The 20,105-nt window shown below is 24.0% G+C and overlaps 1 protein-coding gene across 1 annotated transcript; it reads left to right on the forward strand.

The window, feature by feature from the left end:
* The first annotated feature begins 5,413 nt into the window (after nucleotides 1-5,413).
* Nucleotides 5,414-11,249, forward strand: LOC145839074 (uncharacterized). Its single transcript, XM_082946684.1, has 7 exons — nucleotides 5,414-5,507; nucleotides 5,885-5,963; nucleotides 7,476-7,659; nucleotides 8,581-8,743; nucleotides 9,494-9,928; nucleotides 10,376-10,854; nucleotides 11,136-11,249. Exons 1-7 carry the CDS (start codon nucleotides 5,414-5,416, stop codon nucleotides 11,247-11,249), a joined length of 1,548 nt encoding a protein of 515 aa, XP_082802810.1.
* Nucleotides 11,250-20,105: the final 8,856 nt, after the last annotated feature.

The raw sequence follows: 20,105 nt of genomic DNA on the forward strand, positions 1-20,105 counted from the left end.
GAATTAAAAATAAAAAATAAACAACGCCTTTAATATATTTCAAAATTATGCATATAATTCAAATTGAGTCTTCACTTTTTATTTTTTTTTTTTTTTTTAGCAGGTTAAAAGTCGTAATATAAAAGAAATACTTAAAAAATTGCTACCTTTCATAAGATAATAAGTACCTTTTTATTTAAACTCGTTATTAAATTAAATCTAAAATATAGATTATTTAAATTAGTTTTTATTATATATGCTTTGAATGGACATTAAAAAACTTGATTCAACTTTTAAATCGTTACAAAATAAATTAAACACTATAAAAAATAAACTTACATTAAATTTACCTCTTTACAAACTTTGTTTTAACTTTGCTTAGTTAAACTCAGTAATTTAAAACTAAAGGCTAGTTTTCTCACAAAACTAAGAATGAATGTTTTGTCAAAGTCTCAAAAGTATTAACAACTACATGTGAATAAGGTAGTTAACTAAGCTTAAAAAATAATTCTTGTCAGAAAACATATAAAAGTGTTCAGATTACTAAAAAAAAGTTTTAATTAATCTTCTAAATATTGTTTTAATTAAAAAAAAGTTTGATATCTTTATCAACAAACACAACTCAGACATTTAAACAACGCACTTTAATAGCGATGATGAAAATAAACTAACCAGTTTGTGTTATAACTATGTAAATATATCTATACTATTATTAATCGACAAATTTATCACAAGTTTGTGCAAAATAGATTCATTTATTCTAGTTGTTATTGCTTATTATACATTTTTGCTAGTAAAGTTGCTGTTTTTGCTTAAAGGTGCAACATTTTGTTTCAAAAAAAAAACTAACTTCTACATAATGTTAGTAATATAAAGAACTTCTCTAGAATTTATTCTGTTATTAAAACTCCAAAGTCAAATAATCCAAATTTTAATTTAATGTTTTATCTAGTTATATATTAATTACTAAACGATAAAAAAGCGCTTAAAAAATTTGATCTAAAGACCTGATAAACAAAAGAACCTTTTTGTTATCGAGTCGTATACCACTTCGTATAAATTATAAATTGATTAGTAAGAAAATTAAACTTTAAAAAAAAGTAAAAGTTTATATTTTGTTTTTAAAACTTTAAAACTTTTTAGTAGTTGTATTAAAGATATCTATTAAATTTATATAGTCTTAAATCAATGTTCTATCTAGTTATAAATCATTAATTGTTTGTTAAGAAAATATAACTTGCAATAAACAAAAAAAAAGTTAATAGTAAATTTTTTGTGAAAAAAGTTATTAATCATTTTAGTATTTGTATTATAGATATCTGTGAAATGTATGGTTTATTAGAGATTTAATCATATGAGTAAAGTTTAAACTTAAAAAAAAACAGTAAGAAAAGTATTAATAGAATTTTTAACTATAGAAGAAAATAAAAAATTGAAAATCTGGAAAAATATCCTAAACTTTTTTTTGCATTTACAGATAAGAATTATCAAACAAATATTTTAGAATCGCTAAGTTTTGATATCATTTGATAAATGATGAAATAAAGACTACTAAATATCAACTATTTTGTTATTTTTTATCTTTATCTAAAGACTTTATAAGATTTTCGTATAATTTTAAGTATTGATAAAAACTCAATCTAAAAGTAGCTTTTTTAGTTTTAATTAAAACTGTAAAGCTTATGTATGCATTTTAATACGACTAAACTAATTAAAGCGTTTAAACCTAAATTGTGTAAACAAAAACTCTTATATAAATAAACCTTACTTGTATATATTATTATAAACTTTTTTGTTTGTTTATTTCATTAAATTGTGTTTCATGTTTGATTAAAATTGTAATTTATTGCAATTTTCTTTATTTTAGTTGCTAACAAATATAATTGATAAGCTTTGGCCGAAATATGTGAATAAATGATGTATAAATGTTATGTGTGTAAAGTTTTTAATAGATTACTTTGTCTACAAAAGTTATTTTACCTTGACAAATTTACATTTGCTTGTTGTTTCAGTCAGAAAAATTTGAAAAATGAGGGACAGAAACACTAAATTTTTCATAATTTTTTTCAATTTTATTTAATACTCATTAGTTAAACCAAACTATTATAGAACTTATATATAAGGTTTATTAATAGTTGTGTTGAAATTTATTGTGATTGAGTTATAAACAAGTAAGTAATTTATGTAGTATAAAGTGTCATTGATTTTCTTTAGAACCTGTTTCGTCTTGATTTTGTATTAAATGTTTCTAGTTGAAAACCTAACTGAATACTGTTCTTTTCGAAATTAAATTTATAAGCTATATTACGGAAACGACGACGTAGATAAAATGTAAAGTGTACAAAGAAACAATACAGAAGTGTTTAAAAACATACTGTTTTGTTATACTAGCAGTTAATAAGAAGTTATACATTTAAATTAAAAAATATATCAATCAGTTTTAGTCGTTGCTCTTATCTATAAAGAATGTAGTTATTTAGACTAAACTTTAAGATAAAATTTTCTTCGGTTGATAAAAAAGTCCAAACAATATTTAACGAGTACAATGAGCTTTTTAAAAATTTTGAATGAAAATTCTTTTGATTTCAAAATATTTTACAGAAACAAAAAACTTGAGAATTTTATCAGTGTTCGTTACTCAAATAAAAAACCATACTTTCAGGATAGAAAACGCATAGTACTTATTAGTCGTATAAAGTTGGTATATTATGAAACCAGTAAAGTATGATAGCTAGTAGTATCTTGTCTATTTGTTAATTTCTTCTCTTTAATATCAAAAAGACTAACTTTGAATTGGAAAAAAGCAAAAAAAAAATACTAAGCTATGTGTGTGCTTAAGTCTAAACACGTTTTATAAATGTTGTTATTTGAATTGCCTGCTGATTATTAGTTGTCAGTTTTAAAGTTTTGTTATAAGTTTTTAGAAACTCTAGTTGTTTAAACTAACATAAGTAACTTAGTTTAAATCAAAAAATATTTTCATAAATACTAGTGCTTGAAGGTTAACAAAAAATTTTGGCAAGCAAAGCTGATAGAACTACTAGTTGTAAGTTTAAAAACCTGCTATTTAAAAATAGCATCTTAAAGTTTTAGTGTAAACCTGTTTTTAATGTTATATTTAGCGTTCATGTGTTTAACCAAACTTAAAAATAATTTTAATTATAAATCTATATAAGTTGAGTAGTTATTTATCACTTTATTCTTAGTCTACTAAAGCACCTTTGGTTTTTAATAAACTTTTCTATCTTTAAATTACCTTTAAAGTGTTTGATTCGAAAAAAATCACAAAAAGTAAATTTTTGCAGTTTTTGCTTTATAAAGTTATATTTTGAATTTTATTCATTATACTCTATTTATTTGTGAACTATTTTATTTGTTGTATTTTTAACTATTTTATAAGCTATTTTAAAAATATTTTCATGTACTTTTGAAGCCTACCCTTTATGTGGTTTTTTTTGGATTAAAAGCTATTTTTTGTGTTGTTTTCAATGCTACGTTTTTATAATACTTTAAAACGTCAAGTTTAATTACAAGTTTTTTATAAAACCTAACGAAATTAATATATTTTTCTGCGACCTTGAATTTTTTTTTAATGCACTTAAAATTCAGACTACTTAACTTTTGATAGAGCTAGCTAATTTTTTCAAAATTTTGGGAAGTGCTGTAAGTATGTAGTATAATGTTTTTGTTAGTTTTAAACATTATTTTTTACTATCCTTTGAAAAAGAACAACCAACTACTTTTTTAGGAAATTACGTTATCGGCTCAAATAAACAAAACTGATCAATACAACTTCTTGTTCAAACCTGTCGTTTAAAGTGACATTCAAAGCCAAAAAAGAAAACATTCGACACCTCATTTTAGCTGCTAAAATCACATCTTCAACATGATAAGTACACTTGAAGTGAATTGAATCTCATTTGAAAGGAAACATTTCATAAAAAACTAAAAATACACAAGTACAGTCTTTTAGACTTTGGAAAATAAGCTAAGTTTTTTTAAATAGGAACTTGATACATTTAATTAAGTAAAGACTATAAATTTTTTCCTACACTTTAAAATCAATTCATGAAAATTAGCAAACTTTTAGTTATTTAAAATTTAGTAGAACAAGTTTTAGAAAATTTTAAGTATAATAAGCAAACAAAGTCTTTTTGTTAACACTCAAGCTTATTTAGACCATTAAGACTTTACAACGTGAGACCACCTATTTAACAAATACTGTTTTTGTACTCCTGTTAAATTATGATGCGTCATTACAACTAGAAAGCTTTTTAAAATCCGTAAACTTTTCAGATCACTTGTTGATCAGACGATTGACAGTAATTTGTGATAATGCGTTTTTATCTTGTGTAATAATTAAAAAACAAAAACTAAAATTGTTTTTATTTAACTCTAAATTGTACACTATTTTATTTGTTACAGTTATATATAAAACTTTTTTTATATTTGTTATAAATAAAGTTGTAGTTTAAAAGTTGATGTTTTCTTAAAACACTAGTTTAATCGTTTATTCAAAATATTATATAAAAGTGAAGTTAAAAGTATTAACTTTGTGTTATTAACTAAAACAAGTAATAGATAATCAAAGCATGAATTAAAGCGTATAATTAGAATATACGCTGTAACTTATGCATAAATAAGAAACACGAATAGTTGTTTAAAGTTTCAAAATAAAAGTTAAAACCAAATGTAGAAAATACGTTGTAATTGTGATATTTTGTATTAATATATTTTATCATTTGACTACAAAAGTTTCAAAGTATTTTAATAGATGAACATTTAAAAATTTTACCTAATATAATAAAATATGTAATTTTTTCTTAATACATATTTAAATTACAAAAAGGTAAAAGTAAGAAAGTTTTTAACATTTAAAAATTTAATACGAAAAGGTTTCGTCTATTCAAAAAATTGAACTTTTTTGTCTGTTTACATAAAAACTTAAAGAAAAAAGTTCGATATTTGAGAGAATACATTTTAATAGAACAGTAATTCTACTTTTACAGTCAAATTAGCCAATAGCTGTATAAAGCTGTTTGAGTACTTTAGAGCATTGTATTTCTTTATAAAAGTTTGTTCTGTAAGTATAAGCAACGTTTTGTATTTTTGTTAATTGTGATACATGAAATTTTATCAATTTTTTTTTTAAGTTTGTTAAGATTATTTAGCGATAAACTAAAGAGTAAAAAATGTAATAAACCTATGTTAAAATTAGAATACAACATCATTATTAATAAAAAACACAATATTTGTTCCGATCATTATCAAATTTTTTTATGATTTTTTTTTAAAGTTTAGAAACTAGTTATTTTAATTTATGGATAGCTTTTTATTACTTTAAAGTAGTGTTATATTGTATCTATAGTATATAAAATATTTAAATCAAAACAAATTTAAACTACAAATACTTTTAAGTTAGTATAAATATAAAATGGAGAATAAATATGCAAATTGTGGAAACTTGCAACAAAAGTATGAAACATTTTATGGAATTAAGAAACAAGGAAGGAACATTTTAAAACAAGGTTAATTTTTTAAATATTGATAAAAAACACATATTTTTGTTTAAAAACTTAGAAATTATACTCAAGTAGATTGTTTTTATTAGAAAATAATTTGTTTAAAATACAACTTTTTTGACCAAATCAAAGTAAGTCTTCATTTTGCATTGCTATCAATAATTTTTCAATGTTGTCATAAAAGTAGGTAGTTTTTAATCATTAGAAAAGCAACTACGTAAGTTCTGACATTAAATGTCATTTTAATAAGGTAATTAAACATAAAAATTAAAGGATTTGGGTAATTTATTTATATTTTTTCTTATAAATTGAATTTATTTAAGCTAGAATTAATTATGAGACAACAATGTAGTTATATAACAACAAACATTAAACACTTTTAGATAGTGAAAGACTTTTACTTCAAAATCCATTTCAGACAAAACCTTTTGTATCAAATCCTAAAACGATTGTTCAAAGCAAGTTAGTAGTAAAGATAATTTTATTTAAATAAATATTCTGTTACATCTGATCTAACTAAAAATATAAAATATTTGACATTTTCATACTATTTGTAAACTAATTGAACACAGCCATTTTTATGAAATAAATTGTTAAAAACGACAAACAAAATATTTAAAAAAGTTTATTTAAATTTGTGGTGTACGAATATTTCTTTTGATTTAAAAACATAAACGATTATAAAAAAAAATGTTTAAATTAAGTTTCTTCTCCTTTTCTGAACTTGATTCAATATTTCTACGGCAGTAACTAAAACTAAAAACATCTTTAAACTTAATTTATGAAAAATTGAACCAAACCATTCAAATATAGAGTTCTTAAAAAAAATATGCGTTTTTTATTTTTTGAAAACATTTAAAAATTTATGTATTAAAGTAAAACCTATGAATTATTAATATTTCAGCTCGATTATATCAAAAACATATTGAAATCTTTTTTTGTAACATCATGAAGTTGTGCTTTGATCACCGAAAATCTGAAAAAGTTTAAAACATGTAACAATTAACTCATTTATTTCAAAATAATTTAGATCAAGTATAGTTTTTGTCTTTTGTTGTTATTACATTTAAACAAGTTTTATGGTATTTTAATGAACACAAGTAAAAAATAAACAGCGAAAATCTTTAAAATTTATATTAAACTATTTAATTTTTTTTAATAAATTTATATTAGTGTGCTTTTTACTTTATAGATCACAATAAAAGTTTTCAAGTTAATAATAATATATTGAAGTAAATCAAACGAGATCATCAACTGAATAAAATCTGTAAAAAACATATGTAAATATGCAAAAAGACATTAGGCTAGACTTGAAATGCATTTATGTGTAAAAAACAAACAAAAAATAACCTTAAGTTTAAAATTATCAATTTAGAAAGTTATAATATTACCAGGTTAGTTCATGCTAAGGTTAGAAAAATGTAAGCTACTTCATGTTATCATAACTTTTAAAGCTTAAATAAACAAACATACATACAATTAGCAGGCTTGTAAAGTTTGGAAACAACAAAAAAAATTCTTGCATTTAACACATTATAATGAATAACTTCTTTTACTGTTTAAAAAAAACTCAACTATCGTATTGTGACGTAGTTTTAATTGAGCTTAAAAAATCTAATAGCGTTATAAATTAGAAACTTTAAGATTGGTTATTTTGGTCGGTTCTAATATTTGCTCATAGAAGTCAAAGATAGCAATGTATTTATCAAATTTTGTTAAGATTATAATTAAAGCTTTTTAAAATGAACATATGAACATATTAACTCGTTCTTTTTATTTAATAAAGATCCCTTGTCAGCGGAAACTATATCAAGTGAATTAATTAGATTGAAAATATAGTCTGTTTTAATTACTTAAATGCTTTCAAGTAAAAAAATTCTAAAAAGAGTAAATTAGTACGAATGTTATCATATAACGGTTAGTAACAACATTTTAAAATAAATCTTTTAACCAAAATAAAAATTACAAATTAAGGTTTAAATGTGAGCATTGTGATTCAACATTCACCGATACGTCATCACTTCAGAAACACATCCGGGAGCGTCACATCGGAGCGAGATCTCACGCGTGTCCGGAGTGTGGAAAGACATTTGCAACTTCGAGCGGTTTGAAACAACATCAGCACATCCACAGCAGCGTGAAACCGTTCACCTGTGAAGTTTGTCACAAATCATATACACAGGTATGACGTCATGATATGTTGTTAGATATTAATATTTTTTTAAATATTTTAAACTTCAAATAAGTAGTTAGTTAATTTACCTACAATGTAGCTTGTATAAACCATTGAACAACCCTGTAGAAAAATATTATCGAGTTAAAAACTTTGAATTAAACTAATAACCATTCAACAATTAACTAAAAATCAAGTTATGTCAAACAACCCATCTAGAAACTTTAAAAGTCTAGAAATTATTTTATTATTAAAAAAAAATATAGTTCTAAGGTATAATAAAATACAACTTTTTTCAAACTTTTTGTTTTTACACACATTATAAAATTTATTAATTAGTTTAAAGTTTTTACTTGTTACTTTATAATCGTTTTGTTAAATCTCATACATAAAAAAATTAAATTAAAATGTTGTAATTAAATTAAGTAGCTGAAAAGCTGTCTTAAGGTAAATTCAACTAAAGTGAAAAAAATAAGGCTTAAATGCAAAGCAAGCAAAAAAAGCGTTTACCTTTTGATTTATAACCTAGCTTTGTATTCTCTTTAGAGTAAACGGCATAAAGTAAATATCAAGTGAAAAGGCTACCAATTTTTTAAAGTCATCAAAAAAATTTGCTTTGATAGCATTTAAGTAAATTATTAACGGTATTCACACAAAACTTGTGAAAATAAAAATTAAGATTAAGTTTTATTAAAAATTACTTGAATATCCAAAAAATTTATAATTATATACTAAAAAACTTTTTATTATTAATCTAAAAAATCGCAAGAAATAACAAAAACTAATTTAAAACTTTAAACAAACAAAGTTGTGTAAATTAAATAACAAATATTATATAAAAGCCATCATACACAATGTTGCTGGTTTATAAGATTTTCTACTCGTAAAACAATAAAAATCAAACAGTTTAGTAACTTATGTCGTCACAAACGAATGCATGTAAAATGCAGAACTCAAACAAAATGTGTTGATTGCAATCAAATGTTTTCAAATTCAAGTTCATTGGCAAAACATCGCAGATTTTGTGAAAAAACCAACAAGAATAAAATTGTTGCATCGTTACAAAACAGTAAGTTTATTTAAATTTAAAAAAATCTTCTTTGAAAAAATAGTTTTAACTAATTAGTTTGAAGCTAGTTTGATACTATAAACTTAAATATTATTTTGTCGACACATCATTAGAAATATAAAATAATATAAATGTTTACTTTAAATTTACAAAATAATTTTTTTTCTTTTTATTATGCAGCTAAAATTTTTATTTTACCGAATACTGGCAGTTTCTTCAATGATAAAATTCAAAACTACTTATCAGTAACTGAATTAAGTTTGTTTGATCAAAAAACGCCCTAAACAAGGATTTTAAAATGCTAATTCTCAATGATAAGTGATAAAATACAGACTCCTACAAACACAGATCAAACATTATTGTTTGCAATCTTTTAGTTTCAAACATTGCAAATTTCCTCTTTATGTTATGTATTCTACTTATAAACGATAAAACATTTGACGAATAAACAAAAAATTTATGTAAATAGATTGTCTACTAAGTTGATTGGATTTTTTTAGTTAATTTGTAATTTAGTTTTACAGATTTAGAGTACATCCAGTTAATTTATAATTTCTTCTTTCTATAAAAGTTTCGCTTAATTATTTAAATGTACTTAAAAAAAATTTAACTAACATACTTAATTCTTTAAAGATACACACTAGGTATACTAATAATATATACTATATATATTTACAGCTGTTAAAAAAAAGAATTTACTTTAAAGAATTTATATTTATAATTACAATCGTATATAGTATTTATTTTCAGATTTCTTCAAACAAAGTGCATCATCTTGTTTTCCACTTCTGGCGTCACATTTACCTTCCTTTGTTCAATATGAAAGTAATCACAACTTTTTTCAACTCCCTTTTCAAACAAACTTTTCTCCATTTGACTCAACATCAATTGAAACTCAACATACAAGTGCTAAGAAATTAAAAAAAAGTAAGAAAACAATGGCTCATGCTCAAGTTCAATGTAATAATCCTTCTGATTCGTCTTTTTCTTTTCACGATAAACATATAGGGTTTCCTGATTTAGCTTCAAGTTTTCCTTACATTTTACATGCAAGTTCAAAGAGGTTTGAACCTTCGACATTTAGTTTTGTACTCAATCCAGAAAAAGTAGACAAGTCTGTTCAAACTAATTTATACAGACCAGTAGAAACTGATAAGCAAAACGCAATGCAATACAATATAACCAGTGTGAAAAACTTTGAACAGTTAACAAAACAAAATATTCAAAATAAAACTGTTAGGCATTCTCCTAAAAGTTGTAACAAAAAATCAAATTTTAAACACAGTTTCTACAATAAAAACAATTCAAATAGTTTTAACCAATTAACAAATTTGTTGCATCTAAATAGATCTAGTTTCACACAAAATTACAAATATAATCACTTCTACCAGTCTTACCTAAACAACAGCTTTTCAAATCAAGCTGCACTCTCTTCATACAAATATCAAGCATTTTTAGCTCAATATATGGCTACTATGTACCCAAATATCTATAATCAATTGCTCAAAAATATTCAAACTAACATGGACACTGTAAAAGGACGAAAAACTTTTCGGTCTGAAGTTTACAATAAAACTTTTTATGAAAATAAACTCAATTTGCTAAAAAATTTTGAGAATACAACTAAATTAGGAATGCTCCACAATGACAGCTTATCAAAAAACAAACTTAACAATTTGAACATAAAACAAACCGATCAACTTTTAATTTCTCCATTACTTTCTGTTCCTGCTTCTTGTACTAGCTCAAATGCTAATAATTCAGAATCTTCTGTTGTCAATGAATCTGAACATATTCTTTCGGACAATCAAATGCAGCTAAAAGAAAAACAGCACAAGTTATTTGATAAAAGAATTACATCACATCCTTATGGAAGCGTAGGTAAATTTCTAAATGACGGAAACTACAAGAGATCTACCTGCAATCAGCAAGATAATAATAAAGAAAAGTACAAATGCAAGTTTTGTGGAAAGGTTTTTCCCCGAAGTGCAAACTTGACAAGGAATATGAGGACTCACACGGGGGAACAACCTTACAAATGTAAATTGTGCCATCGAAGCTTCTCAATTTCCTCTAATTTGCAACGTCATATCAGGAACATTCACAAAAAAGTAAGTGACTTAAAAAATTAAATGCACTGTGCTGAACTTAAATATTAACATAACTACAGTTTATGTATTCCACTTCAGTTAATTCCTTAAAATACATTCAAAAATATGTAAATTTAAATTACAAGCTGTTTATCTATTTATATTAAAAAAATACCAAATTAAAAGCAAACCTAGGATAAAAACGAACTACAAAAAATCAATAATGTTTAAAATTTTGAATACTGCTAGTATACTAACCATAAAACAACATACAACCTAAATTTAATTATAATAATTTGCAGGAAAGACCTTTTACTTGTGATATATGTGGTAGGTCATTTGGCCAAGCGACAAATTTGGAACGACATTTGAAGAAGCATGAGTGTCACCAACATCAAGAAAATTTTCATTATTAACTGTATTAGCTTACTTAAATGATTTTAGACTTTCAAAATTTTTAAAAACAAAGTTAAACTAACTTAAAAAATAAATAAAAACTTAATTTTAATTCTCGTATAATTTCTATATGTATGTATTTCAGTAAATTTTGTACATGCGTTATGTATTTTTTATTTGATTCAACACTATTTTCTTTAGAATTTTAACGTTTATATTATTCATCGTGCTTTTACAATGTTTATAGCGTATAATCAAAGTATATCTTGCAATATAATTTGTTTTTATTTATCTAATTCTAATTTTTTGATACTTTTATTTTAGAAACTTCTAGTAGTTTACGTGTAACTAATGTTTTTTATTTAACCATACGTAACAAAACCTTTGAAATATTTATTTTTGATTTGCTTTAATCTCACTAAAACAAAACAACATTTATTTAATGTAGTTTTTATTTATCTTCAAGCTTACAACATAAAGGAAAAAAAAAATAGTAATGTTTAACGTAAAAACTTTAAGAACATAAAAAATTTTAATCGGCAAAAAAATCCGTTAAAATAGTTTATAGGCTGTTTTTTTTTTGTAGATCAATGAAAGCTTTTTATTTATTGAGCTTTAAATTTATTGAGAGTTTAAATCTAACTAAAATTAAATAAGAAAATTTAATGTAGTTTTTATTTATTTTTAAGTTTACAACATACAAGGAAAAAATGTTAGTAATTTTTAACGTAAAAACTTTAAGAACATGAAAAAATTTTAATCAAAAAAAAATCCGTTAAAATAGTTTATAGGCTGTTTTTGTAAATAAATGAAAGCTCTTTTGTTAGAAAAACCAGTTATAATTAAAAAACGTTTAATAGTTTTTCAAAAGCATAAAATTCTAAATTTATTAAGAGTTTAAATCTAACTAAAATCATGCTTTATACAAAGCTAAGGTCTTATCTTGTCAATACTTCTAAAGAATATAAATGTTTGTTATTAGGTGTAATGTTTCATTATTTAATTGATGGCCCACTTGGAGCAAACACTAATATACTGACTTTAATAATATATTTTTTTTTAAGTTAAATATATTCAAGGTTTACTAATTTTCGGTTGTTTTGATAAATATTACTTTCTTATTTACTTATACTCTAGATCAGGGGTCGGCAGGCAGTTGGTGCTCGCGGGCCAAATTTCAAGTTTTTAAAATCTTCGCGGGCCACAGTTTTAGTTTTAGTGATATTTGAGTAATATTTTGGCTTTAGTTTTGGTCACACCAGAGATAATTTTACTTTTATTCACTTTACTACTTTAAATGACTTTTAGCTACACATAGAATTCCTATTTAATATATATAATTCTCTATTTGAATAGAATTTAATTAGTTTAATACACTTAAGTGTTAGTAAAATATGTACTTTCTTAAACACTTAATAAGTTATTATCATTATTTTACTTACAACCTAACTCTCTATAAAAACCAAGGTTGAAAAACATTTATGGGTCACATTTATACACTTTTTATATTATGAACCACCTTTTCATATTTAAAAAAATGTTAACTTCTGAAAATAGGTTTTGAGTCTTAAATAGTTTGCATTCTTTTGAAAATTCAGTAATCAGTTAATTAGTTAAAACTGATATCTTTTTATACTGTAAAGAGGCTAAATCAAATTTTTAACATAATTAATGCTAAAATAGTTTAATAAAATACTTTATTAGTGAATAATTAGTCTTTTACACGGTTGCAACTTTAAAAGCAAAAATGTCTGAATTATGTTAAAAGTGTATTAAAAGTTAAAATAGCTAAAAACTTTCTGTTAATCAAGCTTAAATACATAACTTAAATATCATTATTATAAAAAAGCACAATATGTAAGTAATCAAAAAAAAAACAAGTAGTAAACTATACTACAGTCATAAAAAGTATTCTGAGAATTCGAAAATTAATTCAAATTGATTTGAAATAAAAGTTTCAGATACACCTGAGTTTTATAAAAATTTCTTAAACTGCTTTAACCTAGTATAATTATTAAAATTTTAAACTAGCCTGTTTGTTTGGCAACCCTGTTTAAAATAAAGTTCACAAAATGAAGAAGTACCGCAGTTTATTAGTTTATTAACAGTGAAATAATTATATAAATAAAAATATTATTATAATTCAGCTTGAATGGACAATTAATTAACAAATGTATAAAATTTCTTAAGCTTTTAATAAATAAGAAAACCCTATTTTTTACTGAGCATTATATTAATTTTTTATCTGCAATATGAAAATTGCATCTAAAAAGAGCAAATGTGAATTTTAAGACGAGCTATAAGAACTATAATACATTAGTTTTGAGTTATTGCAAGAAACAATAACAAAAATGTCGCTTAAGTCAGTTTCACCAACGCACATGATTATTTTCAGTAACTACAGACTGATCAGAAAAAAAAACTGTTAAGGCAAGTGATAAAGTACCAAAAGTAATTACTAAAAAAAGATACCGTTTAGAGTTGAAAACTTATTTAAACAATTTGTGTTGGCGTTAGTAAGATATTTTTGTTTATTTCTTTAATATCAACAAGAATTCGAGTTTAGGAAATGTCTAAAGATTATAAAGCCGCATAAACCAAATTAGAACTTAAATCATTTTTTATTACAGGTGGTTCTACTAATTTTGACATTTTAGAAGAATTTCTATGTTTAGTTTCAAAACAAAGCACAAAAACAGGTAAAGACATTTTAAAAGCAAAGGTGCAATGCACCAATATAAAGTTTTTAAAAATACAAATTTTTGCTTCTATTCTTAGTATAAAATTAAGTTAAACGTATGAAAAAACTGTCTTAATTAATATAGAAAAATTTTAAAGCTACTGTTAAGCTAATTTAAATGTGTTTTTTAATAACAAACTTAAAATGATAGGTTTTTTGTGTCAAATCGAAATTTCATTACTTTACATGTAAAGATTGTTTAAAATTCCAGATTTTTTCGATAATTCTCAAATTCAAGGCTTTTTTTAGATTTTTTAAGTATAAATTGTCAAAATCGAAGCTTTTCCGGGATTTTTTGGCAACACTAATTGTTCACACTTATATGTATACAATTAATATTAATAATAATTTAGATTATATCAGCTGCAAGACTTTAAATTTAAAATATATTTAATTCAAACCAACACTGTGCATTGAACAAAACATACATCATATATTTAATTTACCACTCTTTAAAGCAAACAAGTCAGTCCGAGTGACCAAAACTAGCGTGATGTTTTAGCATACAAAAAGCAATTCAAACCAAAAACTGAAAAAAGAATAAGTTTGCCTGATATTTGAAGTCTTCAAATAGTCATAGTCTGAGTGTGTGGCAATTTTTATTTGTTTCGGTCGAATTTTAACTATTATGATTAAAAATTGTACAAACTTAATAAATTACCATTTCTAAATCAAGTTTGTATTAAATTGGTTGTTCAAAAAAAAACAACTTTTTATATTAGTATGCAACGTATAAAAATTAACTTATATGGCCAAAAAACATTGTTTCAAGTATCAAAAAGTATACCTAACAAAACTTTTTAAAATTTATATCATATATATTGTTTTAAATGTGTCTGTACACACTTATATATTACATGTAGAAACAATAATGCTAAAAATTATGCATAAACTAAATTTTACCTCGTTAAGTATTTAATAAAAAGTGGTTTAAAATATGAGCATCTTTGTTCATTGGTGTGCATAGGAACTAATTTAAAATGCAAAGAAGACTTATAAAAAATCAAAGGGTTTCAAAACCAAAATAGAATTAACCTTGTTTCTTATAACTGTATTATTTAAATCTTTTTGTGGACACTAAAATATAACATTTAGTAATAAAACATCTTAAATAGAAACTTGGGTATAAAAAGCGTGTAATAAAAACAAAAATGTAAAGAAATGACGTCTTAGTTAATTACTGTGCATTACTTTTGTACAAAACGGAAAACACTTGCATTTAGTTTATTTACTAAGTAGGTATTATATAACTAACTTACTAATTCAAAGCACTGTTTCCACTCTTTTTTTAGAAAATAATTTGCCGTTGTTAGAAGAAAGTTCTTATGATATTGAGAAAAAAAACGAGGTTAAATGCTAGCCTGTCGTTTTTACATTTTTAATCTAAATCAATAAAATATTTTAATTATTTTAAAATGTTATACAGGGGTTTAAAACTAAATTAATCAAACAATTTTAACATTAAATTTATTTTTCCTCTGCGGGCCACATTTACATGCTCGCGGGCCGCATAAATTTCTTTCGCGGGCCGCATTCCATTCAAAAAAATAACGTCCTCGCGGGCCGCAGATTTACCCTTCGCGGGCCGCATTTGGCCCGCTGGCCGCAGTTTGCCGACCCCTGCTCTAGATTAAAAGCTTTTAAGAAGCTTTTTGTAATATCCTTTTAGTATAATCAATAACATATTTCAAAGTATTCCTTTATGGTCAGAATATAGAATATTTTTTTTTAAACTTTAAATACTAAAATCGTAATTAGTTCATTCTCGTTAAATTATTTTAAAAAACTTTCACTCACGAACTCAATACAGTTTAAACACTGTTGTATTACAAAGTCTTCATTTAAAACTTATAGTTAACTTTTGTATAATTAAATGAATAGTGTTGTTAACATTCGGAAGTACTTGAGTAAGGGGCGGGCATCTTAATTATTTGTAATTTATTGTTGTGTTTCTTGTAATTAGCCTGATAGTAGGCACTGGTTAGTCTATCTTGACGTTAAATATGAGGAATAAATTGAATACTTTTATTTGTTTTCAAATTTAAATGCTTTTTATTTTTTAGAATTTTTTAATTTTGTTATAGTTTTCATTGTTTTTACTTTGACTAGTTTCAAACAAAACAATAATTAATTTATTGCCAATTTTGGTTTTAATTATTATTGTGCTTAATCATTTTAAAACAGGGTATTACATAAAAAACTAGTTTAAATATTCTTTATACTAGTTTGACCTTATTTTTTACACTAGTTTTAAAATATAAGCTCTAACTACTTTTAGAAGAAATTATTGGTGAAACATTTTAAGACGTTTATTTATGTTTTACAAATCTATTTTTTACTAAGTTAAGTTTTTTATTCTTTTTTCTGTATACTTTTCGAATTTCAAATTAGCTCATAATTGACCTTGGATAACAAACAGTTCTATCTTTACAAAGGACATAATATCTGATTGATCATTTATTTAAAAGAAGTTTTGTATTAGTTCAAGGATAGTTTTTTGTTTACAATTTTTTGTACGAAAATAACTGCCGTTTGTTAGTAAAAGTAGACAAGCATCACGATTTCTAATCTTTTATATTTAAAAATTGATTGATCTTTAACTAATATTTGTAATAATGACCATGGTAAAATAATTTTGTTAAAATATATTTTTAGTTTTAACTTGCAACTTTAAACTTTTTTTCTATTTATGTTTTTAATTTATTTTAATATTTCACTTTGCATCAATTTATATTGAAAAAAAAAAAAAAAATTATCTCGTTTACATTCGTCCTAAGTTAGAATACAACACACCAATTTGGTCTTCATACCTGAAGAAAGATATTAACCATCTTGTATCCATTCAAAGAAAATATACAAGAATAGTCTTCAACCGTTGCAACATCTCATACACATCTTATTTTGATAGACTCTCAAAACTTGGTATTAAGTCTTTAGAGTACAGAAGGATTGAGTTTGACTTAATTACTTTTTTCAAACTGATTAATAGTGAAACTACAATTAATTTACAGTCTATTTTTGAACCTCATAAATGTACTTATTTACTGAGAGGTAACAACAGAAAATTTACATGCAGACATAATTTCAATAATAATGTTTGGCATAATTCTTTTTTTTATCGTTCAGTTGAATTATGGAACAAGCTTCCAAACAAATTAGTTTCTTGTAAAAAAGTTGAGCATTTTCGGTTAAGGTTAAAAAAGTTTGATTTAAATAAATATTTTGTTAGCAAAATTCATAATTAATTTTTTTTGTTGTTATTTCTTCATTAACCACTTTAACTTATAGCTTTATTTTATTAGAGGCGCCTTTCCTCTGTGTATAACAAAACCTGTTCCTTAATACATAGTTTATTGGCCTGTTAAAGTGTTAGGGGCCTTGGGTTATTAAGTTTTGTTTATAGTCAGTGTTCTCAACATTTATCAGCTACTACGAAAGTCCAACAAACGCTGAGTTATCTGAGTATTAAAGATTTGAAAGTAAACATGAAGCAGGCTCTCCTAACAAAAGTGAAAAACGTTGTTCATATAAAAGCGGTTCTAGTTATACGAATAAAATTAAAACAAGTTGTATGGATAAAAGTTAAGCCAGTTACTCAAATTAAGGCTGAACCAGTTGTTCAAATAATGTGAAGCCAGTCGTTCGAATGAAAGTGAAACCAGTTTTGGAGTGAAACCATTTGTTCGAGTGAAGTTGAAGTAGGATATTGTTGTTCTCTTTTCGGAAGCACCGGAATTATAAATTTTGTGTTATAATTTTTGTGTTTTTATGTTAATTTTTAAACTTTAATTAGTCAAACTCAGTTTTTTTTTTTTCATTTTTAATGTACAATTTTGGTTTATTTTTGTCTTTTTGTTGTATGTCTTTCTGTATAAGTGGCCTAGGTTTTGATGCCTGTGTTCTTCGTATGACAATAAACTTACAATAATAACATTTTTAAGGTTTAGCTTAGACTGCTATAAGATATTATTTCTATGTAAACATTAAAACAGTTTTAAATATAGGTATTTGGTAATAAAAAAGTATTATCATCTTTCTGTTCATTCAAAAAAATAAGACTTTTTTAAATATCGATTAAATGCATTGTTTAATGAAACAGCCTGTTCATCCTTTTATATACATAAGTAAATAGTCAATTTGTGAGATAATCTAATTAGTTAACAATAGTTGTGTTTTTAACCACTTCACACGTGAAGAGGGTATATATAACTAACCTTAATAAAGCAAGAATATTTACAAGGCGAATTTCAATTTCCGTAAAAAATTACAGTTTTCTTGAAATGATGGGTTCAATCGGCGTAAAACGACAAAGTGAATTGTTGTTTTTAGTATAATCATAAAGAAATTATTATGCTTAAAAACTTAAAAAAAAACAGATATTACTTAAAAGTTATATTATGACTAGTTTGATTATTAACGTACTTTACTTATTTTCTTAATATTTCCACTTGTTAGTACTTAAACGCTATGTTTTGGAATATATGTTTGAAATCTATATGTACTTTTGAACTGTCAAAGTGAACATAGTCTGAATAAGCATTTGTGAATAAAAGCTTCAATACAACATAAGTACAGGTTCAATGGTGTCATCTTGAAAGAAACACTTATAAATATAAAACCTTTTATTTATTTAGCACGCTACACTAAAATTGTTAGTATCTTATAACACAAAAAAGTTAAAACAAACAAAAATATTTATTTTATTGAAAAAAAAACATTAATACGTAATCGGACTTTATTGTAAGCTTTGAAATTAGTTTGTTACAACAATTTAAAAATAGTTAAGGAGTTGTGTTAAACTAAGTTACTATTACAAAAATGTTATATTTAATAACTGTATTAGTTTACTATACTTAACCTTATTTTCATAAAAGGTTTATTTCAATTAAATAAACTATTAAAAATACTGTTAAAAGCAATTTTGTTTTTAAAACAAACTGGTTTTAAAAGGCGATAAAAGCTACTTTTGTAGTACTTTACTTAATAGGATATCTGTTTTTATCATAATATTTAAAAAACAATTGAGCTTATCTATGTAAATACATTCGTCAATCGGATATACCTAACTTTAAATACTAAAGATAAAAAAAATGTTTAACCTCAAACTTAACCTTTTAATTGTAGTAATACGTTTAAAGTGAAGTGTCATTGACGCGACAAAGTACATTTTTATTACTTTGACGTCAAATTTGGATCTTAAGTTCTGTTTTAAATTGTTTTTCTTGCGTAATACGTAAAATACGTAATTTTCTTTCTTTTATGTTTAAAAGTATTTATATTAAAAACATTTTAGAATATAATATGAAAACACAATTTAAAAGTTTTATTCTATATTTTTCTCTATTGTAAAATAAATCAACAATCATTATTTTAAGTTTTATAATTTTTCTTAACAAGTTAATAAATGTTTTTAAATTGTGTGAATATTTATAGTTTGATTACAATTAAATTAAATTGACATTTATCATTAAAAGTGTCTAAAAAGTCAAAATATACAGTTTTTACAAAGTGTTAAAGTTTTAAGCTGTGCCTACAGTAAATAAATTCATCATAATAAAAATCACTTGTGAAGTAAAAAGAAGGAAAAGTTATCTTTAAACACCTGAACTTATAACAACAACTGACAATGTGATTTCATAAAAAGATATCAACCCTTTTTATGTTAACATATGTCTTAAGTTTTTCATCCTTCATATTACAAGCGCTCAATCATAATTGTTGTTTTTATTATCACCAGTATTTCAAGTGCATTCACTTAAATTAACTTAAAATTATGAGTTTTTTTTTTGTAAAAAAAGGTTTTAGTTATTTTTAGAAAATGTTTTAGAGTTTTTTCACGATATGATATTTTTTTAGTTTAGTTATAAATTTGTTTAATGAAATTCAGTACTAACTTTTTGTTGACTGTTTTTATTAAAATTTTTCGTTCAAGCCTAAATATTAAACTAATACTTAAAAGTTTACAAACTCACCATACCATAAAAAGACTATTATTTAGATCTTAACAATAGAAGGTTTTCTCATTCTGTAGTAAAATGACAGTATTAAACGATCACACACAATTTCTTTACCTTTGTGTTTGCTAAGAACTAACAGAAAAAGATGATGTTTTTTACCAGTAGTAATGTTTAAATAG

This window comes from Thalia democratica, chromosome 6 (assembly GCF_965202585.1).
Source record: "Thalia democratica chromosome 6, ktThaDemo2.hap1.1, whole genome shotgun sequence".
Lineage (NCBI taxonomy): Eukaryota > Metazoa > Chordata > Thaliacea > Salpida > Salpidae > Thalia > Thalia democratica.